The sequence below is a fragment of the Cololabis saira genome, chromosome 18 (genome assembly GCF_033807715.1).
Source record: "Cololabis saira isolate AMF1-May2022 chromosome 18, fColSai1.1, whole genome shotgun sequence".
NCBI classification, from domain to species: Eukaryota; Metazoa; Chordata; class Actinopteri; order Beloniformes; family Belonidae; genus Cololabis; species Cololabis saira.
In genome coordinates, this window is record NC_084604.1 from 36,265,791 (window position 1) to 36,290,658 (window position 24,868).

Sequence of the window (24,868 nt, forward strand, 5' to 3'; positions counted from 1 at the left end):
TGAAGTAGTACTCACGCTTGAGTCTCTGTTCCTCACGATGAGAGCGAACGGCCTGGAAAACGGTGTCAAGCCGTTTCACTAGTTCTGCACCATAGTTCTGTGGTGTTAGTGAAACTACTGGTGTGGACAGAGTCACATTAGCAGGCAGACGAGGCTCTCTGCCATGAGCCAGAAAATAAGGTGAGTAACCAGTACTTGAGTGTGGGGTGGAGTTAAAAGAGAGAACCACTGCTGGCAAATAGTGATCCCATTCACCACCATTTTGATGAATGAGTTTAGCCAACTGTTCTTTCAAAGTCCTATTAAATCTCTCCACCATCCCATTACCACGAGGGTGGTATGGTGAGGTCCTTTTCTTTTTTATGTGCAGTCTCTGACATATTGTTTGGACAATATCTGATTCATACTGTCGTCCCTGATCTGAAAAAAGTTCTTCTGGAACCCCATGTTCAGGAATGTAACGTTCACACAGTAGTTGGGCCACAGTAGCCGCTTTCTGATCTGACATAGGGAATGCACTGACATACTTTGTAAAGTGGTCTTGCACTACAAGAACATAACGGTGTCCCTGTGAAGTGGAGGGCAGCTCAGTAATATCTGTGCACACAAACTGGAATGGTCTCTCAGCCTGTATTGACTGTAAGGGAGCCCTGAGCTGTGGTACAGGTTTTCTATAAGCCTCACATGTATGACACACATAACAGAAATTGTCGATATCACCCCTCATGCTAGGCCAATAGCACATAGTCAGAGCTTTCTTGAATGTGCGATCTGCACTATAATGACCAGAGCAGGGGTTACCATGTAAAATGTTCATTGTCTCTGTGATGAGTGTTTTGGGAATAAGCACCTGAAACACAGCTGGCAGTCCTGGTGCAGTGTGGGCTTTCCGACAGAGCAAGTCATTACACAGTACGAGTTTGGGGAACTGCCACCACAGTTTTCTCTGCATTTTACCTTTAACATGTCTGAGGTACGGACGTTCATTTGCTGTACCCAGGTGTACACATCTGAAAGAATGGGATCAGAAAGTTGTTCAGCCAAAATGTCATTTCCCTGATTAGAGAATGTGTTTATCAACAAGTCAACATCTGTGTTAGCAGTCCAAATAACAGAACTGTCTTGCGATACACACACCTGAGCTGTTGTGCTTACCACAGATGGTGGCTGCGTTGGCATGTCCTGCAGCGCCGGAAGTGAAGAAGGTGTGTTCAGTCCAACAGGAGAAGCACGGTCGTCCTGTAGAGAAGGTGTTGTGTCTTTTAAGACCGCTGTGTCCCCCTGTGAGGGAGGGATCCTTGACATAGCATCCGCGTTTGTGTGTTTCTTTCCATCCTTGTGTATTACTGCCCACTGATATGGATCTAACTCCAAAGCCCAACGACCTCGTCGTCCTGTAGGGTCATGTGTGACATCCAGCTTCCTTAGACTGAGAAGGGGGCGGTGGTCAGTGATGATCGTGAATGGATTACAACTCAAATAGTGTCTGAAATGCCTGACTGACAAGACAATGGCCCAAAGTTCTTTGTCATATGTAGACCACTTTTTCTCTGAGCGGGTCAGAACATGACTAGCATACGCTATAACCCTTTCTTGTCCCTTTTGAACCTGAGAGAGAATTGCGCCAACTGCATAGTTAGATGCATCTGTACTCAGGATAAATGGCTGATGAAAGTTCGGGAAAAGCCATTATAGGGGGGGAGATGAGTGCATCCTTTAATGTCTGAAATGCAGTGGAGCACTCTTCTGTCCATTCGAATAACACCTGTTTTTGAGTGAGTCTGTGAAGAGGATGAGCAATGGAGGCATACTTGTGCACAAAACGTCTGTAATAAGAGCACAATCCCAGAAATGCTCGAACCTCAGAGGGTGATCTTGGAACAGGCCACTCACATATGCGTTGGCAGTTGACTGGGTCCAGTGCCAGTCCATCACGTGAAACAATATGGCCCATATACTTGACTGCAGATTTGCAAAACTCACATTTCTTTGGGTTCAGCTTCAAACCTGCTTGTCTGAACCGTGTGAAAATGTCTGTCAGATTTTTAAGGTGATCATCAAAGTTGCTCCCCATACAGATTATGTCATCGAGATAAATGACACACGTCGTCCAATGGAGACCTCTCAGGACGAGCTCCATTAGTCTCTGAAACGTTGGTGGTGAGTTTTTCAGACCCATGGGCATCACTTTGAATTGGTAGAGCCCATCACCTGTTGTAAATGCTGTTTTGGGTCGGTCTGCAGGATCTAGTTCAACCTGCCAGTAACCACTTGACATGTCCATGGTAGAGAAAAACTGAGAGCCAGACAGTGCATCCAAACTATCATCGACTCTAGGGAGAGGATGCGCATCAGTGATGGTAACTGAGTTCAGCTTTCTGAAATCGACACAAAATCTGTACGTACCATCTTTTTTCTTTACCATAACTACCGGACTAGCCCAGGGGCTTGCACTGTCCTCAATCAGATCGTGAGCTTTAAGCTCTTCCACCTGACGGTGAATTTCCATTTTCATGGCAGGAGAGGTACGATAGGCTCTTTGTGAGATGGGAATGTCACGTGTGGTAGTAATTTTGTGTGTGACCAGGTTTGTCCGTCCAAAATCATGTGATCGCTGACTGAACACATCTGAGAATGAGTGTAATGTCTCTTTCAGCTTCCTATTTTGCGCACTTGTCAGGTCGGGGTTTGAAAAATCCCGTAGTTCAAATGGCTTGGATGCCACGGGTACCTGAATGTTTACATTGCAAACAGAGCTTTCCGTTACAGTGTACTCATCTTTGGTACTGCCAGAAGTGGCATGAAAAGTTCCTATCTGTGTGCCACAGTGTAACATGACTTTATCACTAGAGGGATTAGCCACTTTTACATAGATGAAACCTTGTTCAGCTGTTGCAACAGCCCATGCAAAACCAGTAGATGATTGGTTTGTGTAGTGTGGTTCAAACACACCTATATAACCGTTGGGTACCAGTCCTTTAAGTGACGCGTCTAGTTTAGCAGAGATGACCATTTCTGACATGGCAGGAACTGCAACTGAGGAGGATACTGTCACCTCAGTTAGTTTAGGAACATACTGGTGTGGGCTGACCAATGGGATAACTTTGTCATCTACCAAAAGCGACATGTTTCGTGGGTTTACAATAATACCATTAGCAACCAGAAAATCCCAGCCCAAAATCAGTGGTTTAGTACAGTTCCTAACAACTTGGAGGGCATGTGTCATAGGTTTGTGGGAAATACTCAGATTTACTGTTATTGAACTAACAGAGTCAAGAGGATCACCTGTGACACCTGTGAGAGGAATAAACTGCTTTATAATCGGCTTTCTATGAAGTGAAGGTGTAGACATCCTGAACTCTTCACTGATAACTGAAATGTCTGCCCCAGTGTCAACAAAAGCATGTACAACAGTGTCCTCAATCACAACTGACACATACCTGCTTGACACGTCAACCACAGATAAACAGTCTCTGGTGACATCAGTAGGTGGGTCATCATGGTCCTTTTGAGCCTGGTTAGAATCAGTAGCTGACAACTGGCTCTCATTGTCAACTACTGGTAGTTTCCCTGAGAAGAGTTGGTGTGTGCAGGGGAATGGAACCGTACACGTCCAAAACTTGGGGATGGTTTTGATTGTTGTCTGTCCTCTCGACAGTCAGGAGAGCGTCCACACCTTGTGTAGTCTCTGGGTGATGGACTGTAAGCACGTGCATAATGTTCAGGTGATCCAGAGCGAGTGCGGGTATCCCGCCTGTCATACCAGTCTCTTTCATGCCGTGATGATCTGTAGTAACCATCATGAGGTGAGTATCGTTCATAGGAAGAGTCTCTGTAGGATTTCTTGTCAGAGGGATAATAACGGCTGCGACCCCTCTCACTATCAGGAGTGAGGCTCCGCTGATGAGGTCTATAGTCCGATGAACCATGTTGTGTTTGTCGTTGCTGGCGTTTCACCTCCAATTGTAACTGCTCCACCCTGTCTGTAAGTGTCTCTAGTGTTCTCTGCATTTTCTGAAGATCATCTGAGGTGGCAGAGTGAATCCCAAGAGAGGTAGAAGATACAGGAAGTTGAGTGGGCATCATAGGAGGGACAGCAGGCGAGACTTGTGCTTGTGAAAAACACTGTAGTGTGTTTGGGCTTGAAAACATCCTGCTGGCATGATGAGCATTCTCAATCTGCACTGCAAACTTGAGAGCAGATTCCAGTGTCGTCAATCCTTGTTCATGGCAGCGCACCTGAAGATAAGGCTCAATACCAGCAATGAAGCGCCTGAATTTTTCTCCATCTTTAGCATTTTGTCCATATGTGGGAAAAGCTTCCTCCACCAGTCGGCTAATTTCAGCAGCAAACACTGGAAGCGCCTCACCAGGCAGGCGAGTGCGTGCGTTGACATAACTTTGAAATGTAGTGAGATAAGCAGTTTGTCCAAAAACAGCCTTAAGTTTGTCTTTCACTGCAGTGTAGTCAGATTTCGTACCATCAGTTAGGCTGTCCCAGTAACTAAATGCAGCACCACCCAGGCGTGCAGGCAGCAGCTTAGCCAAACTGTCATCGTCCGAGTTGGGGTTAGCTTCTACAGCCACTTCAAAACGTCTACACCATCTAGAAAAGTCCTCCTTTCCATCTCCCACGAAGACATGAGGAAAATCTTTCCAGTATTGCCACATATTAGCATGAGTGGGACCAGGTTGAAAAGGCAGTTCGTTCCCTGAGTCACTGTTACTGGTCATAGTTCTCTTTTTCTTCTCTGGCAGAGGCACAAAAATTGTAGTTACAGTTCACAATGGGCCCATATAATTTCCAAGTCTTAGCTTTTGTTGATTTAGATGGGTCCGCTTTAATGATGTTGCATTCAGAGTAACAGGTTGACAAAATTACCATGCAGTCCCATGAAAATCAGTCCACAGCAGCACATCTCCCATATGCAGCAGTTTGAAAATCCACAAAGAGCAGAAATAGTATCCACTTTGCCAGTCTCTGTTACTCACAAACACTGTCCTTTGTTCGTATCTTGGTAATTGAAAGTCCGTTTTTTTTTTTTTTTTTGGTGTACGTGTCCTCTTTAATCCAACGTGCACTGACCGAGTCTGCAGCTCCGCGTTAGCTCGTAGCAGGAGCCGGCCACGATGCGGGACAGAAAAAAAAGAAAATCGGCGGTAGCTTGTTATCCCCGGCAAAAACTCAAACACAGCAAAGTCAGCAATCCACAAAACCCGCTGCCACCAGTGTAAGGCTGGTGTTGAGTGAAGCCTTACTTGAGTAAATTAGTCTTATTTCGGGTCGTGAGTAAGAGAAAAGACGGGGACAACGGCTTCGGAGTTCGCGTGTACTTTAATGACCCAAAAACAGAGTAGGAATTTTGAACATCCACCGGTATCACTCCGCCTTATGTAAAACATATTAATCACAACAGGTATGCTGACTAATCTAACTATAGTCCCTGACTTACATCAGAATATACCAAAAAATATTTATAAAATACTGAACCATGAATTACCATACCAATAAACTTAACAAAAATAAATCTCCTCTTACAGTATCAATAAACTGGACTAAAGAAGTGTCTCACTGTAATATTTATTTGGACTTCCTTTAGATGTCATGTGACCATGTCCTTGTTTCAGTCAGATCATCATGTATCTAAACTAGTGCTGTAAGGCGATTAAAAAATGTATCTAATTAATTACAGGATTTATAATTAATTAATCTAATTAATCGCATTTTCATCTCATATCTGCTAAAGGTCCCCAAATAGAGAATAAAATTCTAGGACATTACAAAATTGCAGTGCATGACTTATCAATTGAATACACTAAGAAGAGAAGATTTGAAATCCACATTTTTATTGGTGAAGTGTGTTTCATACACAGTGGCGTGCACAGACATTTTGGGGGGCAGGTGCTCAGTGCAAAATAAGGGCACACGCGCGGCATGTGGAACTGGTGGCTGCCTTATAGTAGTGTGATATTTGGAAGAAAAAAAACCATAGCATATGGCATGGCATATTTATTTCAATATCTTAATAACATTGTAATAAAACAAATAACTCTGGACGCTGACATTTCTGCTTGTCTGCTATGTGTATGTCCCTCATCTTCCATGCTGGTAGATGGCCTATTGCAGGACAGCAGAGAGAATAGAATATGTTTATTTGAGTAAGACTGCTTGGAGACAAGAGTCAATGCAATACAACGCTAAGACTCACCACACCAGGCTGTAACTGCAATGGCCTACAGTAACTTCAATTTCCTACTACAGAGCTTTGTTCTGCAGACACATTTTAATAGGGTATTTATTTATCATTGTCAAAGTTTTAATAATAGCCTATTAATGTAAATACAAGATTACTGCAAGCGTTGTAACGTATAAATAACTTATGGTTGGTACAAAATAATATCCAGTACTCCTCCCAGGGACTCAAAGAAGGCCGGTACTCCGCACTGCTGTTCGGCCTGTAGGCACAAACAACAGTGAGAGACCTTTTCCCGACCCCAAGGCACAGGGAAGCGACCCTCTCGTTCACCGGGGTGAACTCCAACACATGGCGGCTGAGCTGGGGAGCTATAAACAAGCCCACACCAGCCCGTCGCCTCTCACCCTGGGCAACTCCAGAGTAGTGGAGGGTCCAGCCCCCTTTCAAGGAGCTGGGTTCCAGAGCCCAAGATATGTGTGGAGGTGAGCCCGACTATCTCTAGCCGGTATCTCTCAACCTCACGCACAAGCTCCGGCTCCTTCCCCCCCAGCGAGGTGACATTCCATGTCCCCACTGTGAGGGTTTTGGTCCAGGGATTGGGTCGTCGAGGCACCCTGCCATGACTGCTACCCAGCCCACATGGCACCAGCTCATCACGGTCCTTCCTGCGGGTGGTGGGCCTACAGGAAAGCGGGCCCACGTCACCATTTCGGGCTGAGCCCGGCCAGGTCCCACGGTCAAAGACCCGGCCACCAGGCGCTCGCCAGCGAGCCCCAACCCCAGGCCTGGCTCCAGGGCGGGGCCCCGGTGGCGCCGATCCGGGCGACGTAACGGTCCTTTGATTTTTCTTCACCATGACGAGCTTTGGAACCGCTCTTAGTCTGGCCCGTCACCTAGGACCTGTTTGCCATGGGAGACCCTACCAGGGGCGTAATGTCCCCGACAACATAGCTCCTAGGATCACTCGGGCACACAAACCCCTCCACCACAGTAAGGTGGCGGTTCAAGGAGGGGTGAAATTTCGACTTTATTCTCGAGATTTTGACTTTATCCACGAAATTTCAACTTTATTCTCGACATTGTATTTCAACATTGATCTCGACATTTCGACTTTTTTCTCGAAGTGCACAATAAAAAAAAATCTTCCCATCTCAAATATTTTTTCTCCTGCATGGCCCTGATACTCTTCCGTACGAATTCAACCCTTAAATTGTAGGGACACATTTAAAACCTGCAGGACAGTGGACACCGAGGACCAGGACTGGTGACCCCTGACCTTAACAAGTTCCCCTTTACAGCGACTCTTGCTCAACGTTGAGGTTGGAAAACACACAGATGCGTCACTGTTGTTGAATAGACAGTTTTAGGTTTTTATCGCCTATAAAGAGGAAAAAACATAATCAGTAACTTAAACAGATTGAAAAAATATTCTAAAGAAATATCTTTGCATGTTCACTTTCAAACAGTTTATGGTTGTTTTTTAACTTTTACTTGTTATCACGCTTTTCAGCAAACACACAAACGTCAGGGTCAGAGGTGTTACTTTAAAGGCATTTTTAGTCATTAAGTCGCCCAGAAACAGGAAGTTACATCATCACATACAGACCTAGAAGTATTTCTAGAAGTATTTATATCATTGACCACTAAATTAACAAGAAACAGGAACTAACATCAACATATTCAGATGAGAAGCAGAGAGAAGCATCATTTCCTCCGGCAGAGACAGAATGACACCACGGCTGCAGCTCTTCATCACTTTACTGCTTCACTTTGAAGGTAAAGATCAACTTTATTTCACGTGTTTTGGGGCTTTTTGTGATTTAAAATAAACTACAAGAAGCACAAGTTGTTAAAAAGTAAGGGCAGTAGAGTACAGCAGGTACATCTCATTCTTAAAATGGCAAGAATTACGTTTCTATATGGTCAAAACGTACAAAGATCGGGTCAAATACAGTATTACAAAAATAATCTGTAACAATTCGTACGGTGAATTAAACCAATTTGACAATTCTATGTCACAATGCCTGCATTCAGGGCTTATCCATCACTAGTGTAACTTTGCACGGTTTTCAAAAATCACAAGTATTTAATTTAAGACTACGCTTCAGTAAACAGTACACAATTAAACAGTAAATAACAAATAATAATAATAACACCCTCATGTCATTGATTTCAGTCCATTAACAAAAACAGAACTTGGTTACTGCCTACATGTCTCTGCAAAAACAGGCTGTTTTATAAAATCAAATATATATTTCAGCTCAGATTATCTTTTTTTACATTGAAGTGTGACAAGGTAAAGAATTCAGAAGAAACAACATACATATTTACATATTTATAAAACACAGAGTAGTTGTACATTTTTTTTTCAAATTTGACTCATTTGACTCACCAAAAGTTCTTCTTTTATTCTTCTGTTTCTGAGAAAATTGTTCAAAGTTGATGCAGAAGAGGAAAGTTTGCCTCCTCTTTTTATGTTTCCATGAAACCAAATATATTATTCAGCTAAAAGTGAGTGGGTCATGTTAATTTTGTATTAACTTCAATCTCAAAACAACTTTCTTTTAACTTAAAACAGTATTTCTCAATTCTGGGCCTCGGGTACCTGCTGGTGTGCAGCTCTCATCATTCACACGTTTGAGCTCAGATTTGAGTGTATTTTGGGAGCAGTTGATTTCAACCAAAAAGTGAAAATGATGGAGGATGTGTGAGGTTATTGAATGTTGCCTATGTGCTGACAAACCTGAATATGTAGGTTAAATATGTTTCTTGGATCAGGTTGATGTGTGAAGTGTAAAACTTTTCTCAGAGTGTTTTTCTCTGCAGCAGGAATCAGTGATGGACGAATCGTTCTCCATCACAGAGCTGGAGATGACGTCGTTTTACCAAGAAAATGCGATTCATCATCCGACCCATGTTCTCATGTTCACTGGTTTTACAACAACATTCAAAATGGAAACACACAAGATGAGATTATTGATGGAAATATCAAGAAGACGTCACCTCGAGCTGACAGGATGAGTTTGAGCAGTAACTGCTCTCTGATCATCAACAACATCACTGCTGAAGATGCTGGTCGTTACACCTGTAGGGTTGGATATGATGCTTACTTTGACACACATGTGTATCTGAGTGTTTTAACAGGTAAGTGTTTTGACTTAATAACCTCCAGACTGACAGTTTGAATCCTCCTCATGAACTCTGAGTGAAACGCTGTTAAAAGCTTGTGTGGATTTGTCAGTGACATGAACATCTCAACCTGATTTCACAGAAATCCGTGAAATGCCCACGACCTCTTCCTCCAACACGGAAAGTGGTATAATTCCGTGTGGGCACCACGGATATTGTACCATGCAAAGTCAAGGGGATCCGTGGTCGTGATATATACACGGATTATGACATTATTATTATTTATATATTATTCTTTGTTATAGTGGCTAAAGTATGCATTTTTGTCGTGCAAGGTATTGTTTTTTACTGTCAGTTTGTAAAAGCATGTTTTTAACGCTGTTTTAGCAGTGTTTTACTGAGGTTTTAATGGGAACACCACGGATATAGTACTATGCAAAGTCAATGGGTTCCGTGGTCATGATATATACACGGATTATGATATTATTATTATTTATATATTATTCTTTGTTATTGTGGCTAAATTATGCATTTTTGTCGCGCAAGGTACTGTTTGTTACTGTCAGTTTGTAAAAACACGTTTTTAACGCTGTTTTAGCAGTGTTTTATTGAGGTTTTAATGGGAGCACCAGGGATATAGTACTATGCAAATTCAATGGGATCCGTGGTCATGATATATACACGGATTATTACATTATTATTATTTATATATTATTCTTTGTTATAGTGGCTAAATTATGCGTTTTTGTCACGCAAGGTACTGTTTTTTACTGTCAGTTTGTAAAAGCACGTTTTTAACGCTGTTTTAAGAAGAGACAGGCGATATTTAAAGTTTCTCCCATTTCGTCAACCCTGGGCGTCCCCTCTACGTCATAGAGTGACGAGGGGGGATCCTGATCACGTGACGGATGCCCCCGAATGAATTTTTATGGCTAATAATTCAGTCTGAATACTAGTTGATTATGATAATAATAATAATAATAATAATAATAATAATAATAATAATAATAATAATAATAATAATAATAATAATAATAATAATAATAATAATAATAATAATAATAATGACAATAATAATGACATCTTAACCCTAAACCGGAAGGAGGTTACCAGAACTTTTTTTTTTAAGATATGTTTGCATAACTTAAACACACAGAAATGTATTAGCACTATGATATATTATAAATTTGATCATCCAGGATCATCCTGTCAGACTGGGGAAGTGGTTAAAGGGTCTATAAATAGCCATGTTAAGTTAATGGGAAAATTTCAAAAGGTGAAACAATCAGTATTTAAAGGGGGAAATAAACTCAGAACTGGTCCAAATTGAATAGTATGACTGTGTATAATACTATCATCAATATCTTAAAGAAATTTGGCCACAAAATACTCGTTAAAAGATTTTGACTGATTGTTTCCAGCTTGGCCCATAAAAAGGTCTCTGAATATACTACCAACAAGAAAATCAAACTTTGTCGTAGGACAACAGTGAAGACATTGTTGGAAAGGTCTTGACCTCAGGAGCAACATATGTCAATATGAGATTTGTGGGCAATTCCTGCTCCCCAGGTGGGCCCTTTGAACCTTATACCTGTGACACTTTTGAAGGCCTATAATTCAACAACAAAATATGCTAGAGACATGGGGTCAACAGTTTTGGAAAGCGCTGCACCTCTACTATCATGCACGACAGTACACCAATAGGGGGCGCCACTGAATAGGGTCAAAACCTATAAAAAACATGATTTCACCCTCTTACCAATACAAAAGTCAAAATCAGACCAGACAGGCGTGCTCCCCACCCTTAAAAACATATAATAAGCTTGCAAGTTCATGATCACAGTTTTATATAAGCGCTAACTCATTGGAACTACAAAAGCTATGACGTAGCACAATGGTGTGTATTGTAACTTGGCACAAATTGTAGTTCTGGTAACCTCCTTCCGGTTTTGGGTTAAGATGTTGACATTAGGGTTCAGAAATCATATAACCGCTCATTTTTCAACAGACAAAGTGTGACCATAAAATGTATATTTATATTGTGAGTAGATGTATGTGATGGAAAAGATCAATATATGCATTTATTAGTGCTATTTTAACGTTTTGTCCTGCTGCTCTATTTCGCCGACAGAAAGAGTTGCGTTCAGTGGCGTAACGTATTAAGCAACGTTTCAAAACATAGTACTATATCCGTGGTGCTCCCATTAAAACCTCAATAAAACACTGCTAAAACAGCATTAAAAACATGCTTTTACAAACTGACAGTAAAAAACAGTACCTTGCACGACAAAAATGCATACTTTAGCCACTATAACAAAGAATAATATATAAATAATAATAATGTCATAATCCATGTATATATCACGGCCACGGATCCCATTGAATTTGCATTGTACTATATCCGTGGTGCTCCCATTAAAACCTCAATAAAACACTGCTAAAACAGCGTTAAAAACGTGTTTTTACAAACTGACAGTAACAAACAGTACCTTGCGCGACAAAAACGCATAATTTAGCCACTATAACAAAGAATAATATATAAATAATAATAATGTCATAATTCGTGTATATATCACGACCACGGATCCCATTGACTTTGCATAGTACTATATCCGTGGTGCTCCCATTAAAACCTCAATAAAACACTGCTAAAACAGCGTTAAAAACATGCTTTTACAAACTGACAGTAAAAAACAATACCTTGTGCGACAAAAACGCATAATCTAGCCACTATAACAAAGAATTATATATAAATAATAATAATGTCATAATCCGTGTATATATCACGACCACGGATCCCATTGACTTTGCATGGTACAATATCCGTGGTGCACACACGGAATTATACCACTTTCCGTGTTGGTACCAAGGGAAATAGTGGTAAGAGATCGTGGGCATTTCACAGATTTTTGTGAGATCAGGTTGGAACATCTGGTCTGTTTGGGATCATCCTCAACATGATGGATCCTCTCAGAGGAACTGGACCACAAACACCTGACGTTTATTTACACGTGCAGAAAAGATGAGAGAAACCTTTACTGTAGCTCCCCCAAGTAGTAGACACGAGGCCTGAGGTCATGGTTAAGAACAGGGTTTAATTCTGTATCAGACCAACCCGTGAGAACTGGGTTGAAAGAGAAAAATAAATAAAGATACAATTAACAAAAAAATGCACTTATGTATGTCCTCACAGCTGTACAACAGGTAGTGTATATCATAGCAAAATAAAATACACCTATGCAGAAATAGAACCAAACATACCTCGTAGGCTGCATACTACTAAAGAGGGCTAAATCTCGCTTGCTTCTTCTGTATTTTTATCATTTTTCCTTCTTTAAGTCTTCATTTCTTTTATCTGTAAACTTTTTAGAGAGCTCATCTATTGGTTGCTTTGATCGCGCAGTTTTTGCGGGGTCCGTCAATTAATTGTGTTGTACGGAAACTCGGTTTGCAGTAATTAGTTCCGCCTCTTGGAATACTGCATTACAGGTAGGAACCAAAAAATGGGAGGATAAATAAATCTAAACTAACTGACAATACGGCAGTTACAATTCCACCAAATCACAAGTGATTTCTTAGAACTTAGAAAGACATACATACTGCATAGAAACATGAATCCAAATACTGTCTAAATATGGGCCAACTAATGGACTGAGAGAGAGTGAGTATAAGATGGAGTCTTCAGTCTGCTTTCAACAGTGTGACTGTTTTCTGAATGGGTCTCTCCAGGTGAATCGGTTAGGAGGTATGCCTTCCCATTTCATCTAGGGTTGAGTCACCGACTAGCAACTTGAGTCTTCTCATTCTTTCGTCTCTCCCGGGGTAAACTTCGATAATCTTTGCCAGCTTCCACTGGTTCCGTGGTGTTGCAACATCTTTCAGCAGAACAATGTCATTGACCTTTGCATTTCTACGGTCTTTGATCCATTTCTGTCTGTGCTGAAGATTTAAGAAGTATTCCTTCTTCCATCGTGACCAGAAGTTGTTGGCTAGGAGTTGAACTCAACGCCATCTCTTGCAAAGGGAAAGATCTTCCTTGACGAACTTCCCAGGAGGATGGGATATGATAGCAGACTTCATGGTCAGAATGTGGTTGGGTGTCAGGGGCTCTGGACTGGATGCATCGCTCAGGTTATCGGTGGTCAGAGGTCTGCTGTTCACAACCGCCATGACTTCATATAGAAACGTTCGTAGAGAAGAGCAATCAAGTTGTTTGGCTGAATGTTCTAGAATGGATGTCAAGACACTTCTGATGGTGCAAATTTGTCTTTCCCAGACGCCACCCATATGACTTGAAGCTGGTGTGTTCATGATGAACTCACATCCCAGTTCCTTGAGTTCCTCTTGATCCATCTCTCTCAATGCTTCAACAATCTCACGCTTTGCACCGATGAAGTTCCCTTGATCACATCTTTCCGCCGCACCATTCCACGAATGGCGATGAAGGAACGCAGAGTGTTGATGAACCCATCTGTGGTCAAGTCATCGAGCATTTCGATGTGTATTGCTCTGGAACACATACAGGTAAATAATAGTCACACTTTTGCTCCTTCCTTCTTTCCTTGATGAAGAATGGTCCAAAGCAGTCCATCCCGCAGTAAGTGAATGGAGGAGTAGCTGTCATACGATATTCTGGGAGGTCTGCCATCCTTTGTTGTTCTGTGCTTCTTCTGAACGTCCTCCACTTACTGCACTTGTAGATATGGGATGAAACTACATTGCTGCATCCAAGGATCCATATACCATTGGAGCGGAGCTCATTTATGGTCATTCCCCAGCCTTGATGGTGCACCCTCTCATGAATGTGTTTGACCAGTAATGCCGACACGTGACTGTCTCTTGGGAGGACGGCTGGATGCTTCACATGTGGATGTAGGGCAGCATGAGTTAAGAGTCCTCCCACTCTGATAATTCCTTGATCATCCAGGAAAGGACTTAACTTGTGTAACTTGTTGGACTTAAGTCGCATTTCTTTCTGACACTGGAGGCACCTAATCTCTTGAGAGAGGTTTGTTTCTTGAACCATCTTCATTATGGTCAGCTCTGCTTCTCTCCTTTCTTCTAAACTGGTGGCTTCACAGGACTTTGGCCTAAGGCCTTTGATTTCCTATGCACGGCGCTTGAGCCTGGCAATATCTTTCACCATTCTTGACCAGTCGGAGAACTTGTGCAGGCGATCCAACAGTGACCTCACTTCCTTTGCCTGGGTGTCATGAACCTGGGCCGTCTTGAGCTCTGGATCACTACTTGGGATCCCCCCCCACCTTGACATCTCTAATTGGTAGCTCTTTCTGCCAACGAAATACTGGATCTGTGAACCAGTTACAGGTTGCTTGAGACCTGTTGAGGCGTGATCGTCCGGGTTCTCTTCAGAAGTCACGTACCTCCATTGCGCTGACTCTGTGCTTCCCTTGATGCGTTCCACGCGATTTGCTACGAACACACAACATCTTCTGGCTTCGTTACTGATGTATCCAAGTGCAACCTTTGAATCAGTCCAGAAGATTTCTTGTAAGCAGCCTACTTCAAGCTCTTTCTTGAGCATGTCACTGGTGCGGACAGCTACCACTGCTGCTGAAAGCTCTAGTCTTGGTATGGTCGTGACCTTAGTAGGTGCAACTCTTGACTTTCCCATGAATAAGGAACAGTTAACTTTACCTGATTCACCGACCGCTCTTAGATATGAGCACTCTCCAAAGCCTGACACTCTGGCATCGGAGAAATGATGGAGCTCATAGTGTTGGACCTTGAAGCTTGGTGGAGCATGACATCTCTGGATCTTCACACCAGCCAGGTTTTTTAAGGCTTGGAGCCAATATTCCCACAGGGGTCGAAGATCATCAGGTAAGGTGTATCCCAACTGAGCTTGAGCTTGAGTCCAAAGTTGGCACAGCCAGGAGAGGACGCTGCACCGAACAAGTGGAATTTCATCCGATAGATGGATGGCTGGGCTTCAAGATTTCCGTTCTCCCACCACAGAAAACGTAGGTAATCCTGGTCTACTGCCTTCACACAGAACTGGTGAAACATGCGTTCTATGTCACACATGATCGCCACAGGATCTCTACGAAAAACGGCAGAGTACTTCCAACAAGGTGTTCGTCAACTCTGGACCTGTCAGGAGATGATCATTTAGAGATGTCTCTTGAAACCTTGCGGAACAGTCAAAGAAAACACAGATTTTCCCAGGCGTTTGTGGATGATACACCCATGGTGGGGGATGTACCATGCTGGAATTTTGCTGATGTCTTCTTCTGGGACCTTTTCTGCATCTCCACGGGTTATGATCTCATCGATGAAGGTTTTGTAGTCCTTATAGTACTGCTCATTCCTTTTCAGCTTCCTTTCTAGGCATCTGAGATGGCCCAAACCTTGTTGTTAGGTAAGTTGGGCCTTTCTTTATTAAATGGCAGTGGCATCTCATAGTACCGATTGTCTTTGAGCCTGATACCCCTTTCCATGGTTGACAGGAATCGGAGATCCTCTTGAGAGAGGTTGCCGTCTTCTGAAGCTTTTTCCACAAAGTCAGATTCCAACACCTTGATGACGTCTGCAGGTGAGACTACTTCCTTGATCTGTGTTCTACAGACATAGTGCACTTCGCTTGTGAGGTTCGAAAAGGACTGAATACCTGGTATCACTTGCTTCACGACAGGTTGCTGTAGCCAACTACACTCCAGCCCAAATGGGTTTTTCGTGCAAAGGGCTCATTTTCTTCACCAGGCACCACTTGTTTTGGGACGAGAGCTTGAGGACAGTTGTAGCCAATTAACAAGCCAACATCACAGCTTTACTGAGGAGCTATTTTATCCGCGATGTGTTCGAGATGAGGCCATGCTTTCGCAGTCTCTGGTGTGGGAATATGGTCTCTGTTTGCAGGTATAAATTCCCTTGTGTATGTCGCTGGCAGAGGGATTATCCTGTCTGAGTAAAATCCTCTTACTTGTAGACCAGTCAGTTTTGGACTGGTTTGTTCTTTGTGTTTAGAGCCTTAGCTGTTTCTTCAATTAGAAAGGTTGTGTCACTCTGTCTATCCAGGAGTGCATAGACAAGAACTTCACGATCAGGCTCACTTGTGGCTGACACCCGAAATGGGATGATAGTGGACGTATGAGTGTCTTTGACATTCTGAATGACTCTATTGGATGTTGCCTCAGGTGATGTTCTTGTAGCCTCATGTTGTGGCCGTTCCACCTTGCTTCCCCTTGTCACGGTCTCTTGTTCCATCAGGCCTTGTTAACATCCTTTGTTCCTTGGTGCGGTTATCGTGGAGGCAAGTTGGATGTTTTTTAATCACAGTCCTTTGAGCGATGGCCAGAGTTCAGACAGCCAAAGCACAACTTTCTTTCTTGAACAAACTTGACCTGATCAGAGATTGTCTCATCCATACATTTACAACACTTTTGTAGGCTGACCTGCCCTCTCACAGAAGACACAGCTTGTGACAACTGTCCTTTCATCTGAGCTTGTTGCTACTACCTTTGCTCCAGGGCCTCTGTTCTTTGAAATCTTGCTCTTTTTTTACTTTCATGTGGTTTTAGAGCATAGAGGGAGGTTATTGGGTTACAAGAGATTTTGGCTTCACGTGTGAGGAACTCCACGAACTGGCTGAGACGTGAGAACTTCTGACTCATTTCTTCCACTTCCATAACTTTCCTATTCTATCTTGAGGTCTTCCAGTCTGGAAGTTTAGCAAGCATTTTCAGATTTTTGTTGCAGTCATTGAGTACTTCAAGACCCTTGACATGGGATATAGCAGCCTCACAGCTGCGGAGAGAAATCGTCAAGTTCTTGAAGTTCCACACTGCCTTTGGATTTTATCTTGGACCATGAATCAAGCTTGTCTCTGAAAGCTTTGATGAGCAATGGATTGCTATATCTCTCCTCTAGGATGACCCATGCTGCTTGATAGGCTGACTCTGTTCCTAGCAGGAAGTAGCTCTCTATAGCCTTCTTGGCAATTCCACCCACATACCTTCGCAGATAGTATATCTTTTCCTCATCTGGTATGTTTTTCCTGTCGATGAGTGTCTGAAAGGACACTTTCCAGTCATTGTATCTGAGTGGGTCACCATTGAACATTGTTGGTTAAAGGTATAGTCTGTAATCGTATTCAAAAACATTTATTGTTATACTGGGTGAAATGGTCCTTCCATCCAGAGAGTAGCCATTGAATAATGTGTTCAGAAAAAGGAAAGAAAAAAATCCGACCTCTCTGACAGCTTTAATCCTGTAAAAACTCTGACCAATCTGTTTTTTGCGCACCGATTGGCACGGCTTGGTCAGAGGACCAGAGGATTGGCAGGGGGGAAAGAACCAATCAGATGCCTTCATTGTAAGTCTCGCCCACGCCCCCCTCCGTCCCATGCGTGCACTCTGCTTCCAGCCTGCCTCCAGCCCCACGTGTCCACTTCCCACAGGTCGTCCTCGGCTCAGAGTGTCCCAGTGTAACCTCCCCCCCGCTCCTCCAGACCGACTGGCAACGGCGGCCTGACATCGGAGGGCCCCCGCCGCTCCCGGCTTCACCGCCGGCTCGCGGTCGGGCGGTCATGTCGAATGTTACGGTTCGCCCTGCTAAAAAGGCTAAAAAAAGAAAGCCAAAGTGCGATTCTGCGGCGCAGGTTGTCCGCTACTGGGGGTCTGCCCCACGGACCCCCACGGACCCCCAGTATGGGAGTCTGTGGGGATGGAGGCATCTCCATCCCGGCGAGGGCGGAGAGCGCCAGTGCGGTTGGCGGTGTGCTGCGGTGCCCTGCAGGCTCTGGAGGCACTGCTACGCCGTAGGGTACGCGGCGACGCGCACCATTCTGCGTTGGTGTAACGCGGAACCATAAATCAGCCTTACGGCGTACCCTATGCCATAGGCTCTGCGTTGGTGTAACACAGAACCATAAATCAGCCTTACGGCGTACCCTATGCCGTAGGCTCTGCGTGTCAGGCACACGAGGAATGGACACAAATGCAGACAAAGGGAAAACGGTTCAAAAGATTTATTGGAGTAAATCTGAGCAGGCAAGGAATCAGGCAAAAATCCGTCGAGGGGCAGGCAAAGGTCAAGGTCCAAAAAAGCTGTCAGCGAAGGCAGAGGTACCGGCAAGGGCTTAGGCAAAAACGTGGTCTGGGGGCAGAAAAAGATCAAGAGGTCAAAGGGTCAAAAACTTGGAGTACTCACTTGGCTTGGTAAACGGCTTGAAGGCTTGGAGAACACAAGACGATCTGGCATGGGCTGAAGAGGGACTGAGGCTTAAATGCTGTGGGCATGATTGCACCAGAGTGATTGCAGGTGTTGTCAGGTAGGGGGGGGAGGAGCCAGACACACCCACTCAACCTCAGGCCGTGACACTGCGTTGGTGTATTGCGGAACCATAAATCAGCCTTCAGTGTGTGCTCTGTGTGCTGTTCTGAACTTCTCTGCTCATTTTGCTGGGACGTCGGGTCCCTCCGCCGAGACACAACTTTTGCCGTATGCGTTCATTGTTGTGTCTAAAAATGATGCGCAGTGCCCACCCAATCAGAAACGGTACAGATATTCTGTGATATTTTTTTATATTTATAAAAAAATAAAATTATAAAAAAATAAAGGATCCCCATAACTTGGATTGGGTGGGCAAGACGCACGTTTGGGTGGGAACAGCCCACCCCTGCCCCCCCCCACCCTAAAACCGGCCGGTGAATGAGACATGGGGTCGTTTTGTTGAAAATGTGCTGTCCAAAATGTCCTGGGAAACTCGACTCCTGCAAATGCACGTTCCCCAAAGTTTGTGGGGGCGTGGCTTTGGACGGAGCGCTGACGGGAGGGGGAGGAGGGGGTGGGGCTTAGAGGAGGTGCCACTTTCAAATCTTGCTAGCTCTCCAACATCACAAACTATACCTTTAAGGTATAGGAATACGACTCGCACTGATGGACTCTGCAAATTCTCTTACAAGAGCTGTTGTTCTATCTTCTTGCTTTAGTGTGCTATTGTAGGAGTGCGGTGGATGTAGGCAGAGAAACGACGGAGATTAATTCCTCTTTGGAGAGCACTCCATTTAATTCAATTCACCAAGTTAGAAAACCAAAAAACCACACAGCTAGACTGTCGCACAGGAACAAACGTCAGCACCTCTGAGGTGTGTCTCTACTCTTAAAGTAGCACGTATAATTAAAGGAAATAAATATCCCTTGTAAAAGGAACAACAAGGCATGTAACCTGGGCGAGGTCGCCGTGAATTATAACTCTGCAAATTAACAATTGTCCTGTGTGTGTATATCCACCACACTATCTCACTTTAGAAGTGTCACAGCTTTTGTTGGAGAGTGACGGTGCAATAGGTTACTTGCATTTTTGATTTCCCTTGTCTCCTTCAGTGAGACACCTTGATGGAGGAGCTGGAGTATGGAGTATGGAGTATGGAGTATTTCACCGTCTGAGCACTCACTCTGCTCATACACTTGTTGTCGTGCCTTGGCAGTCTTTAACTTCTTTATTGTCTCCAATTATTCTAGTTCTCTGCACTTGGCTTTTAGCACCCTTTTTCTTTCTGCATTTTGCAGAAAGAAAAAGGGTGCTAAAGAGTGCTAATGCATTCTGCATTTTTCTGCATTTTGCATTTTTCTGCATTTGCAATTTACCTTTGTTTCGTAAAACATCATTTGACCAACATTCTCTCCAACTTCATCATTGATGTTAGTTCACATTTGTGATATTTACACGAGTCAATCAGTTAAACTAAGATAGTAAATTAAAGACATTCTCACATTTTATCACATTTAATCAGCTTGTTGGACATTTTTTATCCTGTAATAACAGTTTTTTGTCTTCCAGTTTCTCCATCTCCACCAGATGTGGATCCAGGAAGGGATGGAGATGTGACATTACACTGTTCTCTGATGAGACACAGTTTTTTGGGTCCCTGTGAGCAGAACAGCATCATCTGGGTGAATGAGACAGGAACTGTGCTGCTTGGTGAAGGTGATGGGTTTGTGTCTGGAGGACAGAACAACTGTGTTTCTGATCTGATTGTGAAACATCAGAGAGGCTCCAAGAGAAGATTCACCTGCCAGGTTGTTGAAGGAAACGGAGTGAAGATAGATGCTGAATACACGCTGGACTTTACAGGTAAGACACCCTGAAATCATGAAGACAAGGAAACTAGGGCAAGAACAGCTGGACAATTATAATCTGCAGACATATCCACACTTATAATGAAGTCACAGAGTGTTAATATATACTTTGTTATGAATCCTTTGGTTCCAGATTCCAGTCTGATCAATACCAGACTGATTATTGGATCGGTGGTCAGGGGGCTGATGGTGGTTCTGGTCAGCATTGCTACTTTTCTCATCATTTACAGGATGAAACAGGTAGGAAACTCACAAGAAAACATGATTTAAAAAACATCTCTGTTAGTTTGTTTTGTTAGTTTTATCACTAGAACCCCAGTAGCTCCTCACTGGAGTCTCATCACAATCATCGGCTGCATAACAACATAATCAATCAGATTTCTCCAGAGCCCCAGTCTCCCACCCTGGTCCTTCAACCCTGGTCAGCATTGTCAAGAATGCTCATGACCAATCAGGAACACCAGAGCAGACACCAGACACAAGGCAAGGAGGGACTAGCAGTGTGTTCTCATGACACATGAACTCTTGTTTTATGTTTCCACAGGTGAACAATGAAGAAGATGATGATGATGATGATGTGGTGAACTATGAAAACGATACTTCTGTTTGATCCACAGATCTATAAATCAGCTGTGAAAATAGATCTGACCTGCAGTCGGCGCAGAAATGAACTTATCCCTTTTTACTGCAGCAAAAAACATATTTATTGTTTAATTATCCATCAAGGCCTGGATTTAGAAAAAGTCTCTGCCTCCTTTTCACCGACTGAACTCATTGTTTTTCTTTTCCTACATGTATGTAGAATAATTCTGACTTCTACAATCGTAACATTCATTTTTATCCGGAGTTTATTTCTTCAAGATGTCTCCCAATGACGAGAGCATCCTCAGTGGGGTTAAACAGGATTTGTACATTTTGTTGGATAGTTTAATCTTTTTATCTCGTTAAAATCCTTTTTTTACAGTGAAACTTGAAATTGAACGAGTTTCTTGTCTGAAAACACACAGAACTAAGGTGGTGGAACGTTAGGAAGCTTCCCATGATGAGGTCACGATTGTGTTATTAATGTAAGTCTGCCCGCTAAGAGTCTTTAATCAGCCTGGCTACAGCACTGAAAAAACGTGGGCTTGTTATTTTTCTCCTCTAGCAGTTCTAGCTTTGCTGAAAGGCTTTCTGATATCAGACTGTCTTTCCACGGTAAGCAGGTAAACATTTTCTTCCAACGTTTCTTGAAGCGTGCTTTAAAACCCGCAGCTGTGAATAAAACGATGGAGCCAACCTCCTGCAAACAAAACGGTGGATGAATATTTGATCCTCCAACAAAACCGGTGAACAACTGCGCTAGTGTTTTTGTGTTGTACATTACCATGGATATTGTAACTCCAGTTCTTTCAATGACTGCAGTCCCTCAGAGCAACTGAAGATAAATCGCTTTAACCTCACAAATATGGCGTCTTTTTGTATTTTGGGGCTTTTTTTATGTAAATAAAAATATAAATATGGAAAAACAGTGACCAACCTCTTGTTTTCTTTGACTGGATTAGGAACCTATTTTATCTATGATTAATACGGCCCGAACCGTAATGTGCACCCAGGTGTGTTATACATCAAAATGTGCGTCTCTATCCTGCGACTACGCGCATTACTTTTCTCTTTCAAAAGTGTTAACGTCGACGCTAGACGGCAAAAAGTGCGCCCAACTTCATCCGATTGGTCCATATTTGATAGTTCTCCAAAAGTCACCAAATTTTGCATGCAAGCCAGGCCTGGTGATAAATTTGATATTTAATGGTTTACATTAATGGGCGTGGCAAAATGGCTCAACAGCGCCCCCCGGAAAACTTTGTGCCTCAAGCCCCACAATACGGTTTGACGTACATGCATGAAAATCGGTACACACCTGCATCATGTTGCAACTTAAAGAAAAGTCTCTTGGCGCCATGGCCGAAACCGAACAGGAAGTCAGCCATTTTTAATTTATTGTGTAATTTTGGCGCAATTTATGCCATTCCTTCGGCAATTAATACGGCCCGAACCGTAACGTGCACACAGGTGTGTTATACCTCAAAATGTGCGTCTTCATCTCGCGTCTACGCGCATTACTTTTCTCTTTCAAAAGTGTTACCGTGGCGACGCTAGACGCGAAAAAGCGCGCGTCCACTTAATCTGATTGGTCCATATTTGATAGTTCTCCAAAAGTCACCAAATTTTACATGCAAGCCAGGCTTGGCGATAAATTTGATATTTCATGGTTTGCATTAATGGGCGTGGCCTAACAGCTCAACAGCGCCCCCTAGAATACTTTTCTCTGCCATAACTTTTGAATGGTTTGACATAAAGAGTCGTGGGTGGTGTCATGGGACTCGGTATAGAGTCCTTGACCATAATTGGTGAAAATTAGCCCCGCCCCTTCTTCTGATTGGTTGTCCCTATTTCCTGCTATAACATTTGAATGTTTTGACATAGAGAGTCGTGGGTGGTGTCATGGGACTCTGTAATGAGTCCTTGACCTTCATTGGCCTGAACTAGCCCCGTCCCTTCTTCTGATTGGTTGTCCCTTTTTTCTGCTATAACTTTTGAATGGTTTGACATAGGAAGTCGTGGGTGGTATCGTTTCTGATATGCTTATGGGGGGCGGTGGCCGTGGGTGCGAGGGCCCGTTCATCGCTGCTTTAATTCCAAATTACATTCTTATTTTTGGAAACAACCAAATGCAAAATGTCCATTGAGCGGAGATTGTAACCTCCTTGTTTCCATGTTAAAAGAGAAGATAAATAAGAAGGAGTTTTACACAGAACGGCTTTATAAATTAACATATACCAGTGACTGAGGGGCGATGAGCCTGTAACGATGACCAATTTACTTTAGTGTAGAGAAGTAAATCTCAGTGCGGCATGATACGCACTATCCAAACTGGGACGATGATGAACAGATGCATCTCCATAGTCAATTACAGGTAAAAACGTCGCTTTCACTAGTTTCTGTTTTACATCAAAGGAAAAGCAAGACTTGTTTTCTATAATAGAATCCTAACAAAAGCCTCAGCTTTTTTACAACATACTGAATGTGCTCCTTAAAAGACAAGTGGTCATCAATTAAAAATCCTAAATATTTAAAAATAGATACCAACTCTATTTCTTTCGCTGCTTTTGAAGTGATGAAGAACATCAGTTTAGTTTTCTCTATATATATACCGGTATATTAGTGCTGTCAGGCGATTTAAAAAAAAAATCTAATTAATTATAATGAATTAATCTAATTAATCGCATTTTAATCTCATATCTGCTGAAGGTCCCCAAATAAAGAATTTGAATTTTAGGACATTGCAAAATTGCAGTGCATGACTAATCAATTGAATACACTAAGAAGAGAAGATTTGAAATCCACATTTTTATTGGACTGGGAATGCCTCGGACTCCCCTCGGAAGAGCTGGAGGAAGTGTCACAAAGAATAGATTGCGCCCGCAAATAGCACTGTGAATTACGCCGCATTTGCGCCCGCAATTTACCCCCCTTTAAGGTCCTATTCACAAAACACTTTACTCTAATGATATGCCGGCGCAAACACGCCCATAAAGTTTTGCAGCTGAGTGCAATTTTCCCTTGTCTGAGTAGTGAGCAGAGCTGTTTCCAGTGTTCTCCATATTTAAGCACACAGATTGGTCCATAATGAAAAGTGCAGAGAGCACAACAGTCTACACTCTCACATATTTGTACTTCTCTAGTATTTCGCATGTATGCACGGATTAATGCACAGGCTTCCCTAGGCTGCAGCCTAGGCGCCCCACGTGTGGAGGGGCCCTTGGATTGGTCAGGCAATTTTTTTTAAATGTAAATACATTTGTCGTTCTTCCGTTACAATGCTGTCGCCTGTCAATCTAAAGGCTGATTTATGGTTCCGCGTTACACCAAGCAGAGCCTACGCCGTAGGGTACGCGGCGACGCACACCGTACGGCACGTGTCGGCGCGTACCTTACGGCGTAGGCTCTGCGTCGATTTAACGCGGAACCATAAATCAGGCTTTACAGCGGCAAAATGTCCGACAAAAAACTCAGTGGCGCTCAGAAACAAGCGCAGGGGGAGAAAGAAAAAGGGGCCAGGCAATTATTAACGAAGATTCCAAAGCTAACATGGTATTTTAAGTCTGGTGGGTGACACAGACATAGAAGAAGAAAAAACAAGCAGATGGCAACTGAACCGGACTGTGAGCAGTCGGGCCGTGACAGGTTCGGAGCAACAGACTCTTTTTGACTTTACCTGTTACCAATGCTAGTGGGGAGGGTTCATTTTCAAAATTTGGACTTGTAAAGAAGAAACTGAGATCCACAATGGGCCAAAAGAGTGATACATCATCAAAGACTTCTGTTACATTGCTGCCACACACACACACACACACACACACACACACACACACACACACACACACACACACACACA

At 43.1% G+C, this 24,868-nt stretch overlaps 1 protein-coding gene across 1 annotated transcript; it reads left to right on the forward strand.

The window, feature by feature from the left end:
- Positions 1-7,923: 7,923 nt before the first annotated feature.
- On the forward strand, positions 7,924-21,924 carry LOC133418395 (uncharacterized). The gene is made up of 5 exons (XM_061707043.1): positions 7,924-7,973; positions 9,024-9,341; positions 20,132-20,425; positions 20,564-20,670; positions 20,975-21,924. Exons 1-5 carry the CDS (start codon positions 7,925-7,927, stop codon positions 21,038-21,040), a joined length of 834 nt encoding a protein of 277 aa, XP_061563027.1. The 5' UTR covers position 7,924; the 3' UTR covers positions 21,041-21,924.
- The last annotated feature ends 2,944 nt before the right edge of the window (positions 21,925-24,868 follow it).

Coding starts and splice junctions, on each gene's coding strand:
- LOC133418395 (XM_061707043.1), top strand. CDS start 7,925: ATGACACCACGGCTGCAGCTCTTCATCACTTTACTGCTTCACTTTGAA. Junction 9,342..20,131: donor GTATCTGAGTGTTTTAACAG/GTAAGTGTTTTG, acceptor TTTGTCTTCCAG/TTTCTCCATCTCCACCAGAT. Junction 20,671..20,974: donor TCATTTACAGGATGAAACAG/GTAGGAAACTCA, acceptor ATGTTTCCACAG/GTGAACAATGAAGAAGATGA.